Source organism: Anomaloglossus baeobatrachus, chromosome 2 (assembly GCF_048569485.1).
Source record: "Anomaloglossus baeobatrachus isolate aAnoBae1 chromosome 2, aAnoBae1.hap1, whole genome shotgun sequence".
NCBI classification, from domain to species: Eukaryota; Metazoa; Chordata; class Amphibia; order Anura; family Aromobatidae; genus Anomaloglossus; species Anomaloglossus baeobatrachus.
Window position 1 is genome coordinate 695,044,028 of NC_134354.1, and position 24,545 is coordinate 695,068,572.

General features: G+C 42.6%; 1 protein-coding gene across 1 annotated transcript in view; it reads left to right on the forward strand.

The window, feature by feature from the left end:
- The window catches only part of LOC142292122 (keratin, type II cytoskeletal 80-like), a 55,411-nt gene that overhangs the window by 22,527 nt on the left and 8,339 nt on the right, over window positions 1–24,545 (forward strand). Inside the window, exons 3-6 of the mRNA XM_075337248.1 lie at window positions 4,727–4,787; window positions 14,463–14,558; window positions 14,783–14,947; window positions 15,097–15,222. Of these exons, the coding sequence (XP_075193363.1) occupies window positions 4,727–4,787; window positions 14,463–14,558; window positions 14,783–14,947; window positions 15,097–15,222 (448 nt within the window). The remainder of the gene's footprint in view (window positions 1–4,726; window positions 4,788–14,462; window positions 14,559–14,782; window positions 14,948–15,096; window positions 15,223–24,545) is intronic.

Here is a 24,545-nt window from a genome sequence, read left to right on the forward strand (position 1 = left end):
TCAGACAGTTACAGAACTTCAGAGTATGGAGTACTTGAGATTAGGGTGGAGCTCAAACGACCTCTCACATTTGATTGTCCCCAGGAACTAACTGCGCCACCAGATTTATTAAAGAGTCTTTTTGCAAGTGCCAACAGAGACCCCTGGTGGATGCAAGCCAAAACTGTCTGGGTAACCTCCACCATTTCACACCCTCATTGTCTGAAAAGTCTAATCAACAACTCCAATGATTAGGGAGTCAGAATGTATGTGGAGACCTTAACATTAAACTGCCCCAATCAGGTTTATAGTGACATGAATCTTTTCTATGTAGTTTTTTTTTCTCTTTGTTTTATCAAGTCGTTATGTCTTTTATCTATTCTTATGTCATTAGGGTCAAAAGTGTTGAGCTTTTCTCAATCATGCATTCTTATATGTCTTGGTGAGATTGTTTATAAATGATTGTGGTGGAAGAATGTTATCTTTCCTTGTACCCGTGTACAAGATGAAAAGCTCCCAGTCTGCATGCCACATTTATCCATAGGTATCCCACCTGACAGACACCAAAAAAGGGTCATTTTAACCTCCGGTTAGGCTGCATACATTGCTATCCCATATTTGCTCCTATATCTCTGTATTTTGTTTATGACAACAATTTCCAGTCATCACACCTGTCATGCTTTTTAATTTTTCCTTCTACTATTACTATTATTACACAAAGCATTTCTGAATGTTGCCTCCATCTTTATGAATGGCTTTTGCTGCATCCTGTTAGTGCATTTGATTCTGTGGCCTGGGCAGGTAAACATTGTTGCCCTTTGTTTCTGTGAATTTTTCTGAATTTTTTGGGGAAAATGTAATTCTTCTTTTTGTGGTTCAGCTTTTAAATTTAGCATAGGGACTCACAAGCATGAGGACCCTTGACATTGGGTTGTGAGCATCCGTATTCTGGCCAAAATATGAACTAATACCTCATATATATTTTATATATTTTTTTGCACTTATCATATCTTTATACAGGATGCATGATGTAAGCTAGGGTGTCTGTTCCTGTGTGGTGCACTTGCAGTGCCCCACGGGGCAGGGGGTTAGCCTACTCATAGCCAGGCTATTGAGGGTCAGGCCTGGAGGTGTCACAGGTGGCCTTGTCCAGTTCTGTTGCCCTGAGGCATACACAAATGGAGGGGAAAGTGGGGCGATGGAGGATGGTTTGTTGTGACGCCACCTGTGGTACGCGGCCAGGTATTTAGCTGCCGCTGCAGGGATTCTCGCCGGGGCCGGTGTTAATGCAGTCAAGGTGTTGTCGCTCCCCACAGGCAGAGCGGGCCCCGGGAGGATGATGGGGGTGGCAGTCCCTGGGAGCGCCAAAGCACGGGGCGACGGCGTCGGTAATCAGAGTCTCAGTCAGCAGCTGCGGTTACAGGTTTCTTTACTCACTGATTGGATGCTGCACTCCAGGTACTGGTCTATGCCATCATGGGCTCCTGTCAATCCCAGGTGAATCGGAAAGCCACCACCAGTGTTTGAGAGAGAGAGAGAGAGCGAGAGAGAGAGTGTGCTTTCTGCAGGATGTCCCTGTTAGAAGTAAGGAACCCGGGCTGAGCTCTTGCTCCAAGCCTCGAGCCCCGTGAAGAAGAAGTGTCCCAAGTGGTTTGTGTTTCCAGAACTGTGGTCCCGACTAGACTGAAGTTTGTGTGATGGTTGCGCCTACCTCTACCCAAAGTGGCACCCGCCCCCCAGGTGGTTCTCCTGGTGACTGGAAAGTCCCATGTCTCGTGATGGCCACCCCCCATCTGCCCCAAGCCAACCCACCGTGAGAAGGCACCTAACTGTATGTAAGATGAAATGTGACAACACCGATGGTTAACCCCCTCCTTACCTGAGATCGGTACCGCACCTTAACTGAGGCGCAGTACCCTGTGGCTACCAGAGCCTCAGGGGCGCCACACACTTATATAGTGTCAGTCTGCCAGCCTAGTCTAATAGTATGGGCGTCATCAATAGGCTGTAAGCCGGATACTGTGCACCTACATGTGTGAACGGTGCCCTATACAAGTCATTTGTGTGCAATTTTAATACTAAGCAATCACCCCCTCATGGAGTGTGAGTGGTTGCTACATCAGTGTTTTGCATCTGTTACCTCCATCTTTTTATTAAGGGATTTTGCTGCATCCTGTAAGTGCATTTGTTTCTGTGGCCTGGGCAGGTAAACACTGTTGCCCTTTGTTTCTGTGAAAAAATGTCACTGTATGTTCCCCCAATTGCAAATGATATTAAAATATTATTTGGACAATTTCACAGGTATGCAAAACTTGGGTTTATGAAAATTGTTTCAAATCCAATGACTGATTCTTATGTTTTCTGATGCGTTGATTTAAAAAAAACAAAACAAAAAAAAAACACCTCTATTTTTAACCATCACGTATGAATATTTGCACAAAACGAGCATGAAATTACGTACAAGCAAGATGAACAATAAAAATCTTTATTGTTGCCAAAAATCTATACAATATTATATATAAAAAATTACTGAATATTCATTGTGCAACTTTATTGGAAATTAATTCTTGCATCTTTTTTTCTTCTCTTCAAAACGTCTGTTGATCACTTTTCTCTCATAGAGGGCTGCAGATCTTCTCTGTGAAGCCTCCAGCAGTCATCCCCCATCATAGTCACCTTCCATCTACCTTGGTATTGTCACTTCATCTCATTGATGTCCTGATAAAATCTTTCTCCTTGCTCCTTGCTAATAGCACCAAAGGTCACTAAAGAAAATCTGTCTTAACTGGCCATAACAATAAATCACAGCGCAGCTTTAAAGAGGTTGTCCCCTACTTTTACGTTGATGGCCTATCCAGAGGGTAGGTTATCAATGTCTGATCAGCCGGGGTCTGACACCTGCACCCCCGCCGATCAGCTGTTCTTGGTCCCGGCGGTGGCAGCAGACAGCCGGAAATACGCAGTTCCAGAGCTGCTAGGTCTTCGATAGTGACCGTGGCTGGGTACTGCAAATCCGCCTCCTATTCAGATCAACAGGAGGCAGATGTGCAGTACCCATCTGCGGCCGCTATCAGAGATTGGAGTAGCTCCATAACTGAGCATATCCGGCTGTCTGCTGCTGCTGCCGCCGGAACCGAGGACAGCTGATTGGTGGGAGTGCAGGGTGTGGACCCCGGCCGATCAGACATTAATGACCTATCCTAAGGATAGGCTATAAGTGTAAAACTTAGGTAAAATTAAAGATATGCTATGATTGGATGCTATGAACACTAACACACTCTTTGGCAGCTGGGTTAAGAAAATTTCCTTACACAAAGCAGCCAATCACAGAACCTCGTCCATTATTTCTAACCAATCTAATGACACAAAAAATCCTCCACCAAAGTTCAAACAAAGGGGTTACAGTATGGTGCAAGAAAAAACCTATGGAGTCAGTGTTTGTGAAAAAACTGTACATAATGGAATTTTTTTCAGCAATCGAAAACATATAAAAATCACCTATTAGTTTTCAAGAATTTTTACTCTTGCATACCTGTGCTTTTTTCCAATCCAAAAAATACTGATACATATCCAAAGCAAAGAAAGAGGGCTGTGCTGAGTGTAGGATCTACTTATAAGGATGGCAATATGTCCATCTAATGGCATGTACCATTATGTACCATTTACAAGTCTTCACTGTCCAGTCCCAGACAAAACTAGAAGGAAGATATAAAAGACATTAGATAGACAACTATCAAGGCGAGAAGACCCCCATACACAGCCGAGCAGTTTATTAGAGAGCCATGGTGGTGGCTTATCTCCAGAGAGAACAAAGGATTGGCAATTGCAAATCTAATGTGCCAGATCCTTCTTTTCCCCAACATAATTTGTCCTTTGTCAAAGAAGAGTTGCGAGACTCCATCCATTAGACTATTTTTGGCCAACTATAGTCAAATATGCATGTGGGCCAGTACAGTGGGAGGGGTTTTAAAGGGAATAGAAATGATTATTGAAAGGCATCAGACTGCTTAAAAAAATACCAAAGAAATAATACTCACAGTTTCAGCTTGTATTGCAAAACTTACCCTGTCCTTGATGGTCTGGGCTTCCTGGCCACATCATTGAATAATAATTGCAATGTAGCTTTAATTTTGTTTATTTATTCTCTTTGTTGTGGACATATTAGCTTGTAAAATTTAGGTTCTAATTTATATTAAATCCAAGGGGGAATTACCAGATAATTTTCACTGGAGACATGTACTTTTTCCCCATAATGATGTTGACCAATCATAAACAATCAAAAGCATACAAGAAAAAAAATAAATAAAAGACCCACAATAGGTTACAACAGGCTTTCTCCTGTGTGAGACATCTAATGACATCTAATGACATCTGCTCTCCTCACTGATCTCATTGCAGAGCTCTGTTTTATTACAAAGTTCCGGGCGTAAAGCAGAAATGAGTGTGATTGCAAACAATTTTCAGTTTTTTTCTCACAGCGGTCAGTGTGAGGGGAGTGGATAACGCTGAGCTGATAGTCCTAGGAGAACTGCAGCTGCAGATGTGTTTGTAATCAGACCAGGATCTGCTGTACAAAAGTCAGCTAAAATTAGCTAATGTAGCTCAAAGTTAAACTTAAGCTAAATGTACAGAATTACCAGTTGTAAAGCATAGTATTATTATTATTATTTATTATATAGTATGTGACGAATGTGACATATATAGGAATAATTACTAACTTTACACACATCCTATCCTTGCCTCCTAGGTTTGAAGATGAGCTGTGTTCACGTACTGACTTGGAATATGCCTTTGTGCAACTGAAAAAGGTACAGTAACGCTATAAATCATTAATTCCTCTTCTAAACAACAATTGTACTTATACATTGACAGCACAATTAAAACGGTTTATAATGAGTTCACTCATCACTCCAGTTGAGTGTTCTTGGTTTTTTTTTTTCCCTGCATGACTACTGCTTATTATTGGACAATGTCCTAGAAGAGGAAAAGTAAACTCCCCCAGAGACAAATGTCTGATACCATCCCATTGGCCTTATCATAACATATAACCTAAACTTTACAAACTATGTCCACAAGGGGTGGAGAAATTAAAAAATAAAAAATATGTTTTATTGAGCTTTTCAACCACTATTCCATGATGTGGTTTAATATGCTTAAACTGGTGGAAGATTCCCTTTAAATAGGTTGTCCACTACAAAGCAAAGTGGCCACATCAGTGTAAAGCTGAGACAGGAGTTTTTTTCTAAATAGCTTCTGTTGTCCATCCTGCCTGTGAGTGGCGCGATCTCTGTCCGCTCATACATCATCATGTGACATTGGCTGCAGTGACCTCTGATGTCCGGTGAGGTCAAGTCAACTTCTGGAATTGGAAGTTAACCCGGCATCATCGAGAAGGGACCCAGTGTCCGTGAGTGACTGGGCTGTGGATGGAGTTTCATCGCACGTCACGCTGGCTTAGCCCAGGGGTGGTCTATATGCCTAGCCTTTGTGGGTCAGATCCTCAGTGTTTATTCCTCTTCCAGCGTTCTCCTGGCTTGCCCCCTTTACTTTAGCTGCTGTTGTTGATAGCACATGCGCATTGCCACAGTAATAGTGTCTTCATTAAAATTGCGCCGGAGTTCATGCATATGTGGCGCCCCTGAGGCTCCAGTCGCCACAAAGTATTGCACCTTATTTAAGGTGCAATATTCTGATATTCGCCTTGGGTAAGGAGGGGGTTAATCATCGGTGTTCCACATTCACACTTTACATACAGCTTAGGCTGCTTTCGAACATCAGTTTTTTGGCATCAGACACGATCCGGCTAAAAAACGGATCAGTTGCATCAGTTTTTTCCATCAGTTCCTTCAGTTTTTTGACAGATCCGGTGTGATACTGAGCATACTCAGTTAAAAAAAATGGATCCGGCGGCCGGATCCGTTTTTTGCCACATTACGCCGAATCCGACATCCATAGGCTTTCATTATAAAACGCCACGTCAACACAAAAACGTTCACGTCAACGTTTCATCCGGCCACCGGACAAGTAAATTTTGCCTGGATGAAACGCAAGGCCATCCAGCATAATCCGGTGCTAATGAAAGTCTATGGGGGAAAAAACGGATCTGGCGGCAACAGACGCCGGATCCGTTTTTTCATGTTTTTGCCGGAATGTGCCTGATGGCAAAAAACTGATGTGTGAAAGCAGCCTTAGGAGCCTTCTCACAGGAAGGGGGGGGCTCAGGGTAGGCAGGGGGGTGGCCATCACTTGGCATGAGACTTCCCCGGTCACTGAAGCCAGCCACCTGGGGGGCAGGTTCCACTTGGGGTAGAAGTAGGAGCAAACTCACAATCTTCAGTCGGTCAGTCTACCTGGGACACCAGTTCTGGGACACGACACCACCACCACTTTCTTCTCATCTCTTCACGGTGCTTGGGGCTTGGAGCGGAGAGCTCAGTCCAGGTTCCTCACGGCTGGAAGGGCAACTCTGACAAAGGACTTCTTTCAAACACCGGTGACTGCTTCTAACTTATCCAAGGTTGACGGGGCAAATTACAGAGATTGACCAATACTACCCGGGCAAGTGGCACAAAGAGTCAGTAAAGACACCTGGAACCGCAGCATCTGACTCGGACTCTTATTACTGGCGCCGCCACCCCGTGCCTTGGCGACAAAGGCCTTCACCATCACCTCTCCCCTCATCATCCCTCCTGGGGTCCGCTCCACCTGTGGGGAGTGATAACATCTTCGGCTGCTATTACCATCCATCCCCAAGGACAGCGACTGCAGCGGTGGATAATCTCTGGCCACGTACCACAGGTGGCATCACGACAATCTTCCTATTACAATCCCCATCATCCTCCCTCCTTATTGGTGTACATCTTGGGGCACGAAGACGGGCAGGCCACCGTGGCATCCCAGACCACCACACCGGCCCGGTGACGAGTAACTCAGGTCCGAGGCTCCGTACCTGATTTCCCCTGCCCCATGGGTGCAACGTATGCACGTACCACTATCTCTGGTGTCATTTTATTGAAGACATTGCTGTGAGGATTATGAGAGGCATCAGCACGTGTGCAGATTTTTTTTTTACATCTGCAAAGTGCCCCTGACACTCATAATCTTCACCTCAGTGACTTCAATAAAATGGCACCAGAATTAGCGGTACGTGCATGCGTGGACTCCAGCGCCATTTTAATGTAGACAGTAGTACTGTGGTAATGCACACGCGCCTCCAAAAAACAGCAATCGTGGTGTGGCATGAGTTTCAAATAAACAAAAGGGGGCAAGCCAGGATGACACCGGAGGAGGAAGAAAAAATACCGAAGATCCGACCCACGAAGGCCTGCCCTGGTGGACACTCCAAAAGTGCAGTGCATTTCGGCATCTTTGATTAAAGATATTTCATTAACCAACCATCGGATATTTCTATAACAGACATGCCTGGATTCAGCAGATAAGTACCAGTATGGCACTGTCTTTACCTCATATAGCAAAATCCTGGTGGTTTGTTCTCTTTAAAGGAAATCTGGATGTAAACAAATGCCACTAACTTGCAGATATGGTCAATCTGCAGGTTAATAGCATTTTAATGTTGCACGGCCTCCACCCAGAGCCCAACTGTCAGGAGAAAATGAACTTAACCCCTTTGCAATCTAGAACGTATATGTACGTCCTAGGTCGCCTCCTATGGGTCAATGTGAGTTACCGCATGCTCCCGCAGCAAGCCCATGCAGTGAGAGTCGGGCAGTAACATCAGCCAGAGATCCAGTGGCGATTGTGGGGGTAGTGCACCCGAACCCCTGCAATCGACATGACTTTAAAAAAAGCATGAAAAAAGCATGTGGAAAAAACGGGCAAACACGATAAAAAATGTGCCTTTTTCCTGTCAAAACATGCTTTTTTATGTGCAGAAAAGAAGCACACAAAAAACAACGTGCGCACATGGCCTTATGCTTATTTAGGTTGGATACATTTTGAATATTAGATACTTTTATGTTTTCTTGATGGATTCCTAGGCATTCCTATTACTCCTTTATGAAATAGTTCACGTGATTAACCATTAGTAACATAATCTAGAGATAAGCAAATAATGTTACATAGAAGGTATTCATTGCTTTCACTGACTGAGCAAATGTCATCACTAATCTGGTTTTTAGCTTGAAAATAAATGATTGGATACAGGTTCAGCAATACAGTGGTACAAGAACATATTATAGGCAGCGTCATCTGTATTATTACTGTCATGTTGTGAAATTTGGAGTCTAAGTATGTAACCTGCTCTTAATTACATGAGCAATGGGAGGAAAGATGAAGAATCGTTACAGTATACAAACACTACAAAGACTAAAATAGATTTCAAGAAAGATCTTGTATGGATGAGGTCTAACAAGAGCAATCACTGACTCTACTTCTAGGCTCGGTGGTGGATGTACAGTTAGCCAGTAGAGCTTAGTGACCTGTTAAAGGGAATGTCTCAAAAGAAAAATGGATTTTGCTGGGGGAATAACATATAGTATTAGTGGCTTACACAGCTAACACGGGTGAGCCTCTAATCCCCTTCCAAGATGTATCCCCACCCCCCCCCAAATAAGACCCTATTTGCGCTCCTATCAGTGGCATAACTAGAGTTTGATGGGCAAAGTTTGGATCTGGGCCCCCCAACCGTACACTGACACTCAGGGTACAAGATAATGACACCAACACTCGGGGTACAGGATAATTACGCTGACACTTGTCTCTTTCCCTTAACACCCAGTTTCCCATGATCTGAAATCTCTCTTACTATCAGCACCCAGGTTTCCTATGTTCTCATATCCATCTTGTCCTCAGAATGCACCTTCCCCATGCTCTGCTATACATCTTGCCCTCAGCACCCAGCTTTCCAATGAAATCAGAGCATGGGAAAGCTGGGTGCTGTGGGAAAGATGTACAGCAGAGCATGGGAAAGCTGGGTGCTGAGGGAAAGAGCCTCTTTCCCTAAGCACAAAACATCCCCATCCCATGCTGTTATCTTTGTCCCCCCTTGTATATAGCTCTCTAAATACTATAAGGGCCCCCACATAGCCTTCCATATAGTATAATGGGTCCCACATAACCCTTCATATATTAGAATGCACCCCCATATTCATCCATGTATTATAATGCACCTCTTATAGTCCTCCATGTACTGTATAAGAAAGATAGCCCTCCAATTATTATGATGCATCTCCCATAGTCCTCAATGTATTATAATTCACCCCATAGTCATTCATATATTATAATGCATCCCATAGTCTTACATGTATTATAATGTACCCTGTAGTCCATGTATAAATTGTCCTTCATGTTGCAGTATACTGTTTAATGAACACACATAGGCCTCTGTATAATATAATGCACCTCATAGTCCTCCATATATTATAATGCAGCCCTATAGTCCTCCATATATTATAATGCAGCCCTATAGTCCCCCATGTATTATAATGCACCCCCATAGTCTTGCATGTTTTACAATGCAGCTCTATAGTCCTTCATATTATATTATGCAGCCCCTATACCATTTAATGCACCCCCCATAGTCCTCCATGTACAGTTAGGTCCAGAAATATTTGGACAGTGACACAATTTTCGCGAGTTGGGCTCTGCATGCCACCACATTGGATTTGAAATGAAACCTCTACAACAGAATTGAAGTGCAGATTGTAACGTTTAATTTGAAGGTTTGAACAAAAATATCTGATAGAAATTGTAGGAATTGTACACATTTCTTTACAAACACTCCACATTTTAGGAGGTCAAAAGTAATTGGACAAATAAACCAAACCCAAACAAAATATTTTTATTTTCAATATTTTGTTGCGAATCCTTTGGAGGCAATCACTGCCTTAAGTCTGGAACCCATGGACATCACCAAACGCTGGGTTTCCTCCTTCTTAATGCTTTGCCAGGCCTTTACAGCCGCAGCCTTCAGGTCTTGCTTGTTTGTGGGTCTTTCCGTCTTAAGTCTGGATTTGAGCAAGTGAAATGCATGCTCAATTGGGTTAAGATCTGGTGATTGACTTGGCCATTGCAGAATGTTCCACTTTTTTGCACTCATGAACTCCTGGGTAGCTTTGGCTGTATGCTTGGGGTCATTGTCCATCTGTACTATGAAGCGCCGTCCGATCAACTTTGCGGCATTTGGCTGAATCTGGGCTGAAAGTATATCCCGGTACACTTCAGAATTCATCCGGCTACTCTTGTCTGCTGTTATGTCATCAATAAACACAAGTGACCTAGTGCCATTGAAAGCCATGCATGCCCATGCCATCACGTTGCCTCCACCATGTTTTACAGAGGATGTGGTGTGCCTTGGATCATGTGCCGTTCCCTTTCTTCTCCAAACTTTTTTCTTCCCATCATTCTGGTACAGGTTGATCTTTGTCTCATCTGTCCATAGAATACTTTTCCAGAACTGAGCTGGCTTCATGAGGTGTTTTTCAGCAAATTTATCTCTGGCCCTTTCTATTTTTGGAATTGATGAATGGTTTGCATCTAGATGTGAACCATTTGTATTTACTTTCATGGAGTCTTCTCTTTACTGTTGACTTAGAGACAGATACACCTACTTCACTGAGAGTGTTCTGGACTTCAGTTGATGTTGTGAACGGGTTCTTCTTCACCAAAGAAAGTATGCGGCGATCATCCACCACTGTTGTTATCCGTGGACGCCCAGGCCTTTTTGAGTTCCCAAGCTCACCAGTCAATTCCTTTTTTCTCAGAATGTACCCGACTGTTGATTTTGCTACTCCAAGCATGTCTGCTATCTCTCTGATGGATTTTTTCTTTTTTTTTTAGCCTCAGGATGTTCTGCTTCACCTCAATTGAGAGTTCCTTAGACCGCATGTTGTCTGGTCACAGCAACAGCTTCCAAATGCAAAACCACACACCTGTAATCAACCCCAGACCTTTTAACTACTTCATTGATTACAGGTTAACGATGGAGAAGCCTTCAGAGTTAATTGCAGCCCTTAGAGTCCCTTGTCCAATTACTTTTGGTCCCGTGAGAAAGAGGAGGCTATGCATTACAGAGCTATGATTCCTAAACCCTGTCTCCGATTTGGATGAGAAAACTCTCATATTGCAGCTGGGAGTGTGCACTTTCAGCCCATATTATATATATAATTGTATTTCTGAACATGTTTTTGTAAACAGCTAAAATAACAAAACTTGTTATCACTGTGTCACTTGTGTCACTGTCCAAATATTTCTGGCCCTGACTGTATTATAATGCACCCACATAGTCCATGTATAAGGTGTCCTTTATATTGTATTATGCAGACCCAATATAGTTTAATGCACACCCCATAGGCCTCTGGCCACCGTGTACTCACTGATTAAAAAAAAACAAAACAAACAAGTCCTCACGTCTCCTTCTTCCCCCGCTGCTCCAGTCAGGGTGTCTTCCCATTTGCATGTCTCAGCACAACAGTCGTGCAGGAGTGACGCCATCACGCTCTACTGCACTGAGACATCGAGCGCAGGCACAGGGGGAGAATGATGAAGGATGGAGAGGAGCACTCCGCTCTATCCTTCATCATTACTTTGTGCAATGACAGATGAGGGCTCACAGGCGAGGGGGGCCCCGTCCTGCCGCTGGCACCGGGCCCCTGACCCGCCGCTGGCACCGGGCCCCTGACCCATGGGCCCCATAGCGGCCACGTGATCTGCCACTGAACAGAGCAGCTCCTTTGTCACAGTCAGGAATCGGCTGCTTCTCTGCAGGGCGGACAACAGGCTCCTAAGTGTGCTGGGCCCGGTCGCAGTTGCGATCTCTGCGACCATGGACGTTACACCCCTGACTCCTATGGTCTTTCTGTTCACTTTCTGGCTTTAGCAATTATGAGCAGATAGCGATAAATATTATTTTTTTCTCATGACTTTTTACTTAATGATATATTTTTTGCACATGGTAATGGTGCAGCCATCTGCCTGAGTTTTTGTTAAGAGATGAGTAAAAGTTTGGAGAGAGATGTTTATTGACGTCTAAAGAACTTGCTAGGCATGGGTCTGTGACCTGTGTAGCGGACATTGTTAAACAGTGCAGGAATGTTTGTGAGCTGTGACCATCACTTACTGTAAATGGAGAATCCTGTGATATTAATATTTAGTGTTGCCTATCTTTCTAATCTTGTCTGTGATGATAATGGGATGACTACTGAAAAGGAATGTCAGCTTATTCTGGGGCTCAGTAGCCAAAGATAAAGCAGAATCTGTCAACAGGTTTTTACTACTCCACTACGATATAGGGACAGAGACCCTGAATCCAGTGATTAATCACTTACTAGGCTGCTTGGTGCAGTTTTGATATAATTACTGTTTTACCTGCTAAAGATCATCCAATACTCTGAATGCTGAGCTGTGTATAACTCCATCTAAATCACTGATTGGCAGCTTTCCGTGTACACTTTGCATAGGCAGAGAGATGCCAATCAGTGGTGTGGGCAGGGTTATAGAGAGCACATGCATATGCTTGACTACCTGACAACAGGTTTACTAGTTCTACAGTGATATTCTGGTGCTGATAAAAATAGTGACTTTATTAAACCTACAGCAAGCATCCCAGTATGTTACATATTGCTGGAATCATGGTCTCTGTTTCTACATTGTACTGTAGCAAATGTGCTACAACAGGTCAATATCTCATGACATATTCCTTTTAATGACTATATCTTATTCACTTATTTTGAAATAATTTACTTAGTGGACATTGTTGGAGATTTGTAAATGCACAATATACAGAGGATGAAATAAGTATTGAACACGTTACCAATTTTCTAAGTACATATATTTCTAATGGTGCTATGGACATGAACTTCTCTCTAGCTCTCATTAACAACCCAAGCAATCCACCATGACAAAAAAATCAAACAATATATGCCCATAAATTTAGTGAGAAATGACACAGAGAAAAAGTATTGAATGCATTAAGAAAAAGAGCTGCAGAAAGCCATGGAAAGTCATGACACCAGCTGAAATCTATCAGTAATTAGAAAACAATCCTGCCACTTTATGAAAAATATTATCAACTGGTTTAAGTGCCTATAAAAAGAACTCTCATTACCAAGCTGCCACACAAGAAACATCTCAGGATGGGTAAAACCAGTGAGCTGTCTCAAGACCTTTGCAGGCTTTTTGTTGCAAAACATACTGATGGCATTGGTTACAGAAGAATTTCTAAACTACTGAAGATTCCAGTGAGAATTGTTGTGGCCATAATGAGGAAGTGGAAAGGACATAATTTCACAATAAACCTGCTACAATTTCCCATGTTCTGTTGTAACTTTCATTTAAATGCTGTGATTTTGTCTCAGTAATTAATTTGTAATTCAGCCTGAAGAAGGAGCCTTGATGCTCTTAAAGCTTGCTAATATAATTTTTCTGGTTAGCCTATAAAGGTATCACTCCTAAAATACTTTAGTCATTCTTGGGACATAGTATTTCAATTGATAAAACACAACAATGACAACAACAATAAGATCAATGTAACCAGTTCTCCATATCGAAAAAATGTTGAATCCTTTAGAGCTGTGGGCTCCGCTCTACATCCATTGTCTTTAGTCTGCAGCCAACTCCTCACAGCCTGTATATACGCTTATCAAACAAAACTCCATTACTGAACAAAAAGCATGTTTAAGTGCTTTTAAACTTTGGTCAACAACATTTAGAGAAGCCTATGACATACTGGGAGAATTTAGTCTGGCCAGATGAGACCAAAATCGAACTCTTTGAATGTCATAATGCAGACCATGTTTGGATGCCAAAAGGCACTGCATATCTACCCCAAAAAACTCAATACCAAGAGCATACATACCAACAGTGAAGTTTGGAACTGGAAACATCATGTTGTGGGGCTGTTTTTCAGCATACAACACTGGCAAACTTCATATAATTGAAGGAAGCATGAATGAACAAAAGTACTGAGACATTCATGATAAAAATCTGCTGCCATCTAACAAGATGATGAAGATGAATTGAGGGCGAACATTCAAGCAAGGCAATGATTCCAAACAAGAAACCAAAGTTCCTAGTTCATAGAAGGAGCCCTTCTGGATTTGAAGAGTGTTTGTGTGGAAGAATGGACCAAATTCAGATTTGAGCAATGCATGCAAATAGTTTCTCTATACTGGAGGCATCTTGAAGCTGTCATCACCAAAAAAAGCTATGAAGTATTAATGAATTTCAGTTAGTGTGTTCAATACTGTTTCCTGTGTCATTTCTCATAATTACACATCACTAAATTTATGGACAGCTATGGTTTGATTATTTTGCCTGTGATGATTGGATGGGTTGTTACCGACATCTGATGGGAAATTCATATCAATAGCACCCTAAGGAAATATAGTCACTTAGAAAATTGATGATGTGTACAATATTTATTTCACCATATTTATTTCAATGAGTGGTTTTATGCATATTGTACTAATTTACTGCAATGATGCAACATCTACACAATGTACATAAATTGCTTTTTTTCTACACAGGATGTGGACACTTGTAGCTTAGACAAAACGGAACTAGAAGCAAAATTCCAGGAGCTAAAAGGGACAATTGAGTTTATGAAGTCAATTTATGAAGTGGTAAGTTTTGGAGATCAATTCTATCAATAGGAAATGGCATGTAAAGTCTTGAAATGTAGAACAGTACTTGATTCATTGAATGAATGATCAAATGAATGGCTCATACTTTATACTTTAAGTCTCTAAGTTTTGAGCTTCGAATTAATATGTAGTAATGTGAGCATTGACATTGTCCTTCATTTCCTGAATTGAGAATGCCTGATTTTTTTTATTTATTTTCAAAGGAATTAAAAGAGATAATGGAAGAGTCGGGCGATGTCTCGGTGCTTCTTAATATGTCCAGTGTTTGTCCATTAAACCTGGAGCATGTGGTGCGGGAGGTGAAGGAACGGTATGAGAGCATTGCAGCTCGGAGTCGGGAGGAGGCACAAGCGCTCTCAAAGAGTAAGGTACATCCAAGAACTTGTAGTTTATTAGTAGCAAATATAACAATAATCATATAATATAAATATAAAATTGAAACTCCACAAAGATATACATGGTTTTATCACAATTGGATTATCAGGGAGACAAATAATATGTCTTGGCCTTTTTTCAGTTACAGCAAGGGGTCCAGCAAGCGGGACGATATGAGGCCGAACTGGAGAACAGCCGCAGTCACATCACACAGCTCAACAGCAAAATCCAGAGACTGAGGTCAGAGGTTGTAAGCGTTCAGAATCAGGTAACTATCAGGCTTATACATTTGGGGTATATAAAGCACATGGTGAAGACTGGTCGAAAGTTTTCTCTAGGGCCTACAAGACTCTAGTTACATCTTTGGACTCCAAGCATGCCAGATCTCCAAAGACTAAAAATTAAAGACCACACATTACAGGTGAAATAAGGACACCTTACAATTCTGTATAAAAATACAGGTGTCAGGCCACATTTTATGGAATATAGGATATTCTCATTATAAGTAAGCTGAGCAGCAGCACTCAATGTCAAGCAGCAGTTGCTAAAGCCAACAAGATTTTAGGGTGTATAAAAAGAGAGATTAGATTCCAGGATCCCAACGTAATTTTACCCCTCAATAAATCACTTGTAAGGCCACATCTGGAATACGGGATCCAGTTTTGGGCTCCGCATTTTAAGAAGGACATTCAGAAGTTAGAGTCAGTTCAAAGGCAGGTAACTAGACTACTAGAAGGAATGGCAGGCCTCCCATATGATGACAGGTTGAAAAAGTTAGATATGTTTAGCTTAGAAAAAAGACGTCTCAGAGGAGATCTCATTTATATGTATAAATACATGTGTGGTCAATATAAAGGACTGGCACATGACTTATTTCTTCCAAAGACAATACTAAGGACCAGGGGGCACTCACTGCGAGTGGAAGAAAAGCGATTCCGGCAGCTAAATAGGAAAGGGTTCTTTACAGTTAGAGCAGTCAGACTGTGGAATGCCCTACCACAAGAGGTAGTAATGGCAGATACTATAACAGCTTTTAAAAAAGGGCTGGATGATTTCCTCAGTACACACAACATTTTTGGTTATAAGTGACTTAAGGGTGCTTTACACGCTGTGACATTGCTAGCGATCTCATTAGCGATGTAACATGCCAGATCGCACATGAGACCGGCGATTAAAAAAATGACCTATGTGCGATCTGGCGTGTTACATCGCTAATGAGATCGCTAGCAATGTCACAGCATGTAAAGCACCCTTTAGGGACAAAATGTAGAATGTGGAGGAAGGTTGAACTAGATGGACCTAGGTCTTTTTTCAACCTATATAACTATGTAACTATGAAAACATTCACTTGGCAGTTTTCAGGTTACTTTAAAGCATAACCTTCATTTTAATGTTTATTGCATAAATAAATAGTACACATGAAAATAAACAACTTTGTAATATATCTTATCAGACGAATTTGCCTCATTCTTTGGCGGAATTGATCAGTCATTACCAAAATTCTCAATTCTGAGGTAATTCTGTTACTTATGAAATGTTACGATGGCAGGGGAGGGAGGAGCTAGAGGCAGAGGGAGGAGCTAGAGACAGGGAGGAACTAGAGACAGACTCCTCCCTCCTCCCTCTTCTATCCACATAGAATCTCATCAGTAACAGCTGCCATCTCCTACCGTGTTTTTCCAAAAATAAGACCTCCCCCAAAAATAAGCCCTAGCAGGGATTTTCAGCATTTTCGGAGTAAGGCTTAAATATAAGCCCTCCCCTGTAAATAAGCCCTAGTCGCAGTTCAATAATGAAGTGTCCGTGCAGCTAAAAAAGGTACAGATACTGCAGGACACTTCATTATAGACAGCGGCACCCGGCAATCACTCACCCGACGCTGAGCGGCAGGACCTGCAGTGATCACACACCCGCACACATCAGATCACACACACACACACACACACAATCAGATCTCACTCACACACCAGATCTCACACACAAACATTGGATCGCACACACAGTCAGATCGCACACATAATCAGATCTCACACACAAACATCGGATCACACGCAAACATCAAATCACACACACAAACATCAGATCGCACACACATCGGATCGCACACACATCGGATCGCATACACACTCACCTCATCTAGCGACACCGATCTCTTCTCAGAATCCTGAGAGGCAGTGCAGTGGAGCGCAACGAACAGGACCTGTGGCCGGACACGTGACTTGCTTCATTCCCTGCAGCCGTAAGCGCTGGATGTGATATGATATGATGTGTGTTTGTGTGTGTGTATGATCTGCTGTGTGTCTGCGATCGGCTGTGTTTTTCTGCGATCGGCTGTGTGTGCCTGTGATCGGATGTGTGTATCTGTGATTGGCTGTGTGTGCCTGTGATCGGATGTGTGTATCTGTGATCGGCTGTGTGTGCCTGTGATCGGATGTGTGTATCTGTGATCGGCTGTGTGTGCCTGTGATCGGATGTGTGTATCTGTGATCGGCTGTGTGTGCCTGTGATCGGATGTGTGTATCTGTGATTGGCTGTGTGTGTCTGTGATCGGATGTGTGTATCTGTGATCGGCTGTGTGTGCCTGCGATGGGATGCGTGTATCTGTGATCTGCTGTGTGTGCCTGCGATCTGCTGTGTGTGATCTGCTGTGTATATCTGCGATCTGCTGTGTATATTTGCAATCTCCTGTGTGTGTGTGTGTGTGCCTGCGATCGGATGTGTGTACCTGTGATTGGCTGTGTGTATCTGTGATCGGCTGTGTGTGCCTGCGATTTGCTGTGTGTGATCTGCTGTGTATATCTGCAATCTGCTGTGGGTGTGTGTGTGTGTGTGATCTGCTGTGTGTGTGTGTGTGTGTGTGATCTGCTGTGTGTGTGAGATCTGCTGTGTGTTTGTGTATATGTGTGATCTGCTGTGTTTGTGTGTGTGATCTGCTGTGTGTGTCAGCCAGCAGCAGGGGAGAACGGCGTGAAGCACTGACCAGAGATCACAGGAGGACCTGGGAACCATGCAGACGTCCGGGTCTGGTGAGTATGAGTCTCCTGGGAAGTGGGGGGGTTTGCTTTTTTGGGGGGTAAACTTACCCCCAACAGTGTTTCTCCAAGAATAAGACCTCCTCCAAAAATAAGCCCTAGTGCTTTTTTGGGGGGCAAAAAAAATATAAGACAGTGTCTTATTTTTGGAAAAACACGGTATCTCAGGAATGGGACAGTCTTCACTGACAGAGAAAGAAGCAAATTTGTCTGATAAGAAATATTACACAGTTCCTTATTTTCATGTGAACTATTGATTTATGAAGTAAAAATTAAAACAACGGTTACGCTTTAAGGCAAACAGATTTCTCAACGTTAACGCTGTGTGCACACATTTTCATGCATTTTTCCTTACTCTTTTAATCAATAAAAGCAAGGAAAAAGCATCCCAGCCAAGTCTATGAGAATCCTGACTCGCTGTGCACACGCTGCTTCTTTTTTCCTTCCAGATTTTGTTGCTGAAAAAAGAAGCAGCGTATCAATTGTCTCTGATTTTTTTTCTATGTTTCAATAATCCCGTGCAATGCTTTATCACTACAGGTGATTATATCGCAGCACTACTCCTCACACACAGTGCATACAGCATGGTGTGTGATGCTCTCTGTAGCTCAGTAACCCAGGGTCATCATGGTGATGACCCAGGATTACTATGGCAGCGATCGGGTCCCTCTGATTGCATTACAGGGATACGATTACTAGGGAGAGGTAAGTCCTCTCCATGCCTTCTGAATGCTGTGATTGCACTGATCACAGCACTCAGGGGTTTAAACTGCCTGGAATGACGCGGGCACCGCTCCGGGTAGTGAGGGCCAGGTCCCAGCTGTAATATCAGCGCCTGAACCCCCCCCAATCGCCATGACTAAAAAAAGCACCAAAAAAAGCAGGAAACAAAGCAGGTGAACAAACACAATAAAAACTGCACATTTTTTTCAGCTGCTTTTTTCCTGCCAAAACATGCTCTTTGTGTGCAGAAAAGAAGCACACAAAAAGCAATGTGGGCACATAGCTTAAAACAGCACTGGGTAGCCTACCGAAAACACTTTTGTTCTTGTTGCTGGTTGATACAGCTTGAATCGATATACAAAGTTTCAATCTTGATGCAAATTAGATTGCAAAAGCTGTTTTTACAGAGAGAAGTGCTCTGGGCGCAATCATAAACACTGCCCCAATGCTATCTCCTTAATCTTGATTGACAGAACCACGATTTCTGATGTCATCTTGTCCAGCACTCAAAACCTGCATACACTGCAGTTCCCAAACAGCACATATGCATTAAGCTTCTGGCTACGAAAAACCAGTCACGCCGGGATGAAGGAATACCCGGTGCATGGCGCAACACAGAGGGAAAACCAGGGGAGATGTTTAAGGAAGGCCCTGGCAATAGGAAGAGCGGTCACCACGTCACACTCACCTGTGGCTGATCCCTGCACTCCCTAACGTCTCTAGACGGGTCCTTCCCCCGTGCGCCATCACATGCTTAGGCCCTCGCTGATACTATATTTACCCTGCAAAGTGAGTAGGGAAGCAAGACACTAGTCCCACTTTTCCGATAAAACAACAGAAGAAAGATAAGACAAATGGATGGGGAAAGACACAACACATAGCAATCCTAAGTTTCTCCAGCATGAATCTTCACAGCTGCAACTAAAATGACACCTAAGCTTCTTCAGAGATTGGCTCCTTGAAAGTGGTTTGATAGGCCAGAGTCACATTTGTGCATATCTCGCGCACGTTTCGCATTGCATCACCCGGCATGGCCTGATGCCCTTCGGACAGGAGCGTCTCAGCTGCATAGAAATACATGCAGCCTACCCGCTCCTGTCAGGAGTGTGCAGCTTTGTCGGGTGATGGGATGCGAGACTCGAGCGCGATACGTGCAAGTGTCACTCCGGCCTTATAGAGATTCTGTCACCAGCATGGAGTAAAGCCAGGATTGCATAAATATAGTGGAAGGGCATGATGATAAGATGCTGCAGCTGTGAAAAGGCTATGAGTAATCTCAGCCAGAAGGGAAAGTGTCCTTAACCCTTTCAGCATTAACTGAAAGTAAATCCACTGCAATACAAGATGTATAGCAAAAAATTACTAGAATTTCTTATTGGTTCAAATTCTGCGAATAAGTTGCTTTAATGATTTGCACATATTATGATGTCATAGTGCATCCAAAGGGGCATGTAGGCAAATCTTTTATTGGATTATGATAGAGAAAAAATATACCGTAAATTGCTTCATTGGCTGTCATATTAAAGGGCTATTCTTTCCTAGAGACATTCCCTTTTTCACACATCTGGATCACATCGGAGCATGGCACAAAGATGCTATGCAACTCCATAGTATGGATTTACAGAGAATTCTGTTGTGATATTGCCTCATGTACACATTTTACAGTGAATATGAGGCCAAATGTCAGATTCTGGTCAAAAATTAGCTTCAACTGAACAGAGGTATGATTTCTAGGCTTTAATAGGAATCTGTCAGCAGGTTTTTGCCATTTCATCTGAAAGCAGCATGATGTAGGCAAAGAGATTCTGAAACTAACCACGTTTAACTTAGATTATTGGGTGAAGAAGTTCTGAAATTACTGAAGAATTGAGTGTAGCAGAGCTGTCCTGCCCACACCGGGCTCTCATAAGAGATTGACATCTCTCAGTCAGTGCACAATAACAGCAGGGGGTGTGTCAGATAAATTGGCACACAACTTCGTAGTCCTCTAATGTTAATCAGAGGGTAATAAACCCTTTAGGTTAAGTAAACAATAACTGGCACACAGATAAGAGAAGCATGGTTGTATTTTCTTTTTTAACCCTTGCAGCATGCTGTCCTCAGCTTACATTGCAAAATCATGCTGACAGATTCCCTGTAAATACAGGCTGAAGCCATAGATATTAGAGTAATCAGCCCATAGTCTAGTGTGTATGAGGGTCTCTCAACTCCTCCTCAACAGATGATGTGGGGGGAGAGATAGAACAGTGGACTGGAAGGTCAGCGGCTCTTCGTTTGGTCTCATTTGTGATAAGCCACTGTAAGAAGAGATTGACAGTGGCTCTCACATAATGAAAACAAGAGTGCTCAGTCAAGTGTATGGGGTCAGAGGAGATACCTATGGGGTACAGTTGTTCAGCATAAGCAAAAGGCATAAGGATTAGGATAACTAGTCACCTTTCTTTTCTTAAAGATTGATACTCTTATATGGACATTCTTTCACATTACTTTACACTTTAAAGGGTTTTCTGGTTTTGGAAAATGTATCACCCGACTTCAGTTTATTTTAAACTCTACTTCACACTCTCTGGGTCCAGTGCTGAGTCTCCACCGCTGCTCCTAGTGTCTTATTGTTTGCAACCATGACGGCACATCGACAGCGCTGCAGTCAGTCATTGAGTGCCAAGACTCTGAGCAGGTCATGCCACCAACACGGACAGAGCCAATGAGCTCAGTTATTGTCCACCATGCTGACGACCTGACATCACTGCTGCAGACAATAGTAAACACAGAAAGTGGCAGGACGGTGAGTATTTAAAGCAGTAACAGAGGATTTGGCACCGAAATGGAGGTCACAATAATCCATCATAGACGGGTCTTCAGCCCATAGAGCTAGATTTAGCAGGGTAAAGAAAAGATTGACAGCATTGATTTTATTAGCTGCCACCCAAGATCTTTCTTACAGCTTGTAACCTTTTTAGTATACAATGTATTGCAAGTATCCCCTTATCACCCAGGAATTAAGGATCTTTTTATCCTCATACTCTAGACTACCTCTAATCAAAGCCAGCAGAAGGAGGATTACCAACAGGATATAAAGGCAAACGGAACCTTTTTAGTAGGGACTTTTGACCTACTGTATGTTGGGTATAACAGAATGACGAGAACTTTTATAAGGATTGACAACTTCAGTTTTTTCATAAGGAGTTATGAACTTGGGTCCTATCAGATGAAAAGGACTATGACCCTGGACTAATGAACCTGGATCCTAGCAGATGAAAAGGACATCGACCCTGGACTAATGAACGTGGGTCCTAGCAGATGAAAAGGACATCCACCCTGTCTCTGTTTCAGAATGCGCTCCAGAATTTGAAGCCAAACTGAGTCTCCTGGATAGAAATGATATTTTCTGGAATTCCATGTAAACACACATTGGCCCCAATTCATCATAGTGTTTACACCACAATTCTGACATAAAACACCTTCAAATGTCACAATATATTTTCCCAACATGAAGATACACTAAAATTTTCCAACTCTTGATGTTTTCCCTCCATTTTTGGAAAAACTGTTCGGTAAATTCACTTTAGTCTTAGAAGTAGTTAGCATTGCTGCAGTGACTTGAACCTGTATGGTTTCATGATGTTGGATCCAAACTACAAAGTCCTGAGCAAACTGGGTCAGAGCTAGAATTTGATTAACTACAGCTTGATTTGATCTATTCGTTTTTAGGGCAGTTAAACTGTAACACGGGCACTGTAGATGCTGCCTGACCGGTAGTACAGCCTGGCAGAGAGAATGGTCGGGAAACCATTTCAATACTAGGAGGTCCAGAAGAGCAGCAGAAATGTCAGGCAAAAAAGAATAGTCAACATATGACTGGAGGTCGAAACATGTGCAAACCACATCAAGCAGTGCCTATAACTGGCAGTGGGGAGCAGGGATTAAGGAGCTTAAATAGCCAGCAAACAAACTAAAAGTTAACCCCCAAGCTTTGTGCCTGGATGATGCCATAATTCACAGAAAATTACACAGGACCTTAGCATTGTCACCAGGATGTGATAGAAACAGGAAAAGAGGTGGCAGATACCAACACGGATTTCACACTGGCTTTATTGTACAGGGTTGCATCTACCTTAGACTAAAAGTTAGATGTTTTTTTTGTCCTCACATTTACATTTATAGTGACTGTAGTCATGGAAATGATCTGTGAATTGTAGAAATATTTACATAGCACAAACACAGCCCTATTGAGTTACACAATTACTGTATATAAACAATGAAGGGAAAAAAAACATTAGGATATTTACTATGGTTTTCATAGTTAACACCCATAAAATTCCTAGTGTTCAAAGAGGAAAAACAATGGAAACAAAAATAAAACATTTCTAGATGCGTGAAGAATATAAAACTCCATTTTTAAGTTGATAACCTAAGATTTCTATTTCATTTATTAGCGTAATCTGATTTACTTTTATCGATCAAATAAAAATATTAATGCTAAATATTTTTGAGTTATAAACACAAAGGAGAAATGCACCCAAAACAGCTTAGAAGATCATTTCCATGAGCTCGGACCTCAATCCATTTGTAAAAATGTAAAGCACCAAGGCTATTGAAGCTAAAGTTATCCAGGACTTTAAAGAGGTGGTTCACTACTCTGCAGTAGTGACCACATCTCTGTAAAACTGACAGGGGAGGCTTTTTCTAAATACCTTGTGTTGCAAATTAAGCCTCTGAGTGGCGCTACTGCGGTCCGCTCTACCCCATCGCGTGGCTCACTAGGCTACTTGACCTCTGGGATCCGGTGATGTCATGTCAACTTCCAGTTGACCCGACATTACCGAGGCCGGCCCTAGTCTCCTTGAGTGACTGGGCTGTGGGCAGTGTTTCACCGCTCGTCACAGTCCAGCATCTCTGTCTCTTGCGGCGCGCTTTGGTGAAGGAGAAAGCGTGTGAGATGCTGGGCTGTGATGAGCAGTGACACTCCAACCACAGCCCAGTCACTCATGGAGACTGGGGACCACCTCGATGATGTCAAGTCAACTGGAAGTTGACATGACATCACCAGATTCCTGAGGTCATGAAGCCCAGAATATCACTCACTGGGCAAGAGCGGACCGCGATAGCGCTGCTCAGAGGCACTATTGGTAACACAAGGTATTTAGAAAACGCTTTCCCTATCAGTTTTACAGAGATGTGGTCACTACTGCAGAGTAGTGAACCACCCCTTTAACATTGCTCACTTATCCTCAGGATAGGTCATCAATGTATCAAATAACATGTTCCCCTTATTCTACAGACCGATACTATTTATTTGAGGGACAAATACAAAAAACAGCAATTCCATCTCTTTATTTTGTTTATTTTAATTTTTTTGCATTTTGTTTATTTTTTTAGACAGCTGTGGTCCTGCTATTGATCGCACGGGCACAGTGTCAGTGTGGAAATGATCAGAGTGATGTAATATTACAGCACAAATCTTCAAAGGATTAGTATTGTTATAGACTCATAAAGGAAACTAGACCAGCCAGGCAAAACTGTGCCAAATTTATTACAGTGGCCCATTATTAGGAGATGTTAGGAATCCCTGAAACAACATTCTAAACTATAGGCTCATGCTCATATATTTATGCCAATATTGACCTGCCTTTGTGCTATGCTCACCCATGTGAACTCCTTAGAATACCACAATTCTTTTATACTGGAAATCATCTATTCGTTGTGTCTTTCCCAACCCATTTCTCTTACCTTCCTAGTGTTGTTTTATTTCAGTAGTAAGTCTAGCGTCTTGCTGGCCTACACACTAGTCAGGGTGAGTTCAGGGCCAGCAAGGGCCTAGACATGTGACATGGCA